Genomic DNA, 2469 nt, shown 5'->3' with positions numbered 1-2469 from the left:
TCATTCTAAGTGAATTAACTGGATTGAACAGTGCATCACCACTGTTTCTTTTCCTTACTTATTAATGGATCATCTTTTTGGTAAGCTTCACCCAAGTAAAGGTTTGAGGCAATGTGATCCTTTATCACCTCTCTTTTATGTAATTGAGGCAGAATTTCACTCAAGATTAATCTTTAGGAAGGAAACCTCTTTTTTTTTTTTTTTTTTTTTTTTTTTTTTTTTTTTATGATGATATTACGACGTGTAGCTAAGTAAGTCCAAATGAAATAGCTACAATTCTCTCTTGCCTTAAAAAATTACTCTGCACAATCGAGGCAAAACGTTAATTTCGTTAAATCCGCCATTTACTTTAGCATAAATTGTAGCCACATGGTTAAAAAACCAAAAAAGTGTATGCAATTCTTCATTTTAAGAGATGCATGCAAATATCAATTAACTTGGGTTACCACTCTTCATTCATTAAAGCAAAAAAATTCCTTGTTGACAAGAGCCTTCTCTTCGAAAGAAGTAGATGTGGCTTTATCCCAGATGCACCACTAAAGGCCCTGGGTCCAGACAGTTACGGGGTGTGCTTTTTTAGAAACACTGGGGAACGTTTGGGGAAGAGGTAAAGCTAGCAGTGCTGGATTTTCTTAACCATGGTAATCTTGATCCTCTCATAAATTCTACTTATATTGCTCTAATTTCAAAGAAATTTTATGCTATTTCTGTTTGTGATTATCGTTGTATAAGCTTATGTAATGTACTCTATAAATTGATAGCAAAAGTCCTAGCCAACAAGTTAAAAATGGTTTTGCCATCCATTATATCCCAACACCAGAGTGCTTTTGTTCAGGAGTGCCTCATTACTGATAACATTCTGGTAGCTTATGAGGCCCTCCATACAATGGATACAACAATGGGAGGAAAAAAAAGGCTTTATGGCTATCAAACTCGACATGAGCAAGGCCTACGATTTGGTGGAGTAGGACTTTTTGGAGGCGATGATGCGTAAGTTGGGCTTTGCAGAGAGTCAGATTGTCATGATTATGAAGTGTGTCAGTACCGTTTCTTACTCGGTTATTGTTAATAGCAGTCCATATGGCAAGGTGACACCTTCTAGAGGACTCAGGCAAAGGGACCCTTTATCCCCGTATCTCTTTCTTCTCTACGCGGAGGGGTTGAGTTCTTTATTGCAAAGTGCTAAAAATGAAGTGAGGATAACGGGAGTTCCTGTGTCGGCAGGTGGTTTTCATTTGAGTCACCTCTTTTTCGCTAATGCTAGCTTACTCTTTTGCAGAGCTAATTTTGTAGAATGGGGGAATGTTTTATCGGTGTTGCATACCTATGAGCTGGCTTTGCGACAAAAGTTGAATAATGAGAAAACCTCCATTTTCTTTAGCAAAAATACTCGAAGGGAGTTCAGAGATCATATCTGCTCGTTTGTGGGTATTTCAGATTCATCCTCTTTTGAGAAGTGTTTGGGACTTCCAGCAATGGTGGGTAGATCAAAAACTCAAACTTTTGCAGGGATAAAAAGCAGAGTGCAACGCAAGTTGGATGGGTAGAAGGAGAAGTTTTTATCACAGGCAGGGAGGGAAATTCTCATCAAGGCAGTTGTCCAGGCTATTCCCACTTACAGCATGGGGGTTTCCTTATTACCTAAGGTATCCAACCAACTCAACTCTCTAATGAACATATTTTGGTGGAGTAATCAAAAGAAGGGCAAGGGTGTTTCATGTAGGGGTGTAAACCCAGAGCCGGTTATTGAAATTCAGTAATCGGCTATGGAACCTGGTATCCCGATTAACTAGGGACCTCGGTTAACCGGGGGTTACTCAGTTACCTCTGGTGAAACCAGTTATCCAGACCGGGTAGTGAAAAAAAAAAAAATCAACTCATTGAGAAGTTATAGGAATAGGGAGTCTAAAACCCAAACCACAAATTCAAAACAATATTACAGGAAACAACACTGCAAATCAACAAATCTACAAAAACCCAGCTATATATAGAATAGATCCACCAAAAAACCAAAAAGCCAAAAAAAAAAAAAAAAAACCCCGTCAATATTACTCCAGAAATCGGTGAGCACACTGAACGGCGGGCTGACACCATTGATGGCACATCGAATTGTAAATCCATCGGCTGAAGAAAAAGATCAAGAAGAAATGAAGAAGACCATCGAGAAGAAATGAAGAAATAAACGCACTGAGCAAAGTGAGTGAAAAGTGAAAAGGAAGAATTAAGAAATTAGGCGAAGGTACTTAGGTGCGTGAAAAGTGAGTGAAAAGTGGACAGGGAGGTTAGGGATTGGCAGAGACGGAGAGAGTACATCTCCATTCTCAGGAGGAATGCTAAAAATAATGATTGAAGCTGCCTAACCCAAAGAAAAAGCCGTGTGGTCCTTTGCCTAGCCCAAAGAAAAAGCCCATGTACAATATATATATACACCCAGAGCAGGTTACCCGGTTATAACTGGGTGTCTAGGAA

The 2469-nt window shown here is 39.2% G+C and overlaps 1 protein-coding gene across 1 annotated transcript; it reads left to right on the top strand.

Annotated features, from left to right (window-relative positions):
* Nucleotides 1-986: 986 nt before the first annotated feature.
* Nucleotides 987-1547, top strand: LOC133876828 (uncharacterized). The gene has a single exon (XM_062315070.1). It carries the CDS (start codon nucleotides 987-989, stop codon nucleotides 1545-1547), a length of 561 nt encoding a protein of 186 aa, XP_062171054.1.
* The last annotated feature ends 922 nt before the right edge of the window (nucleotides 1548-2469 follow it).

This window comes from Alnus glutinosa, chromosome 9, assembly GCF_958979055.1.
Source record: "Alnus glutinosa chromosome 9, dhAlnGlut1.1, whole genome shotgun sequence".
Classification (NCBI taxonomy): Eukaryota; Viridiplantae; Streptophyta; class Magnoliopsida; order Fagales; family Betulaceae; genus Alnus; species Alnus glutinosa.
Note: the sequence above shows the minus strand (reverse complement) of the source record. Positions and strands in the feature narration are given on the sequence as shown.

What these genes read in the sequence shown, in the direction of transcription:
- LOC133876828 (XM_062315070.1), top strand. Translation starts at nt 987, where the DNA reads ATGCGTAAGTTGGGCTTTGCAGAGAGTCAGATTGTCATGATTATGAAG.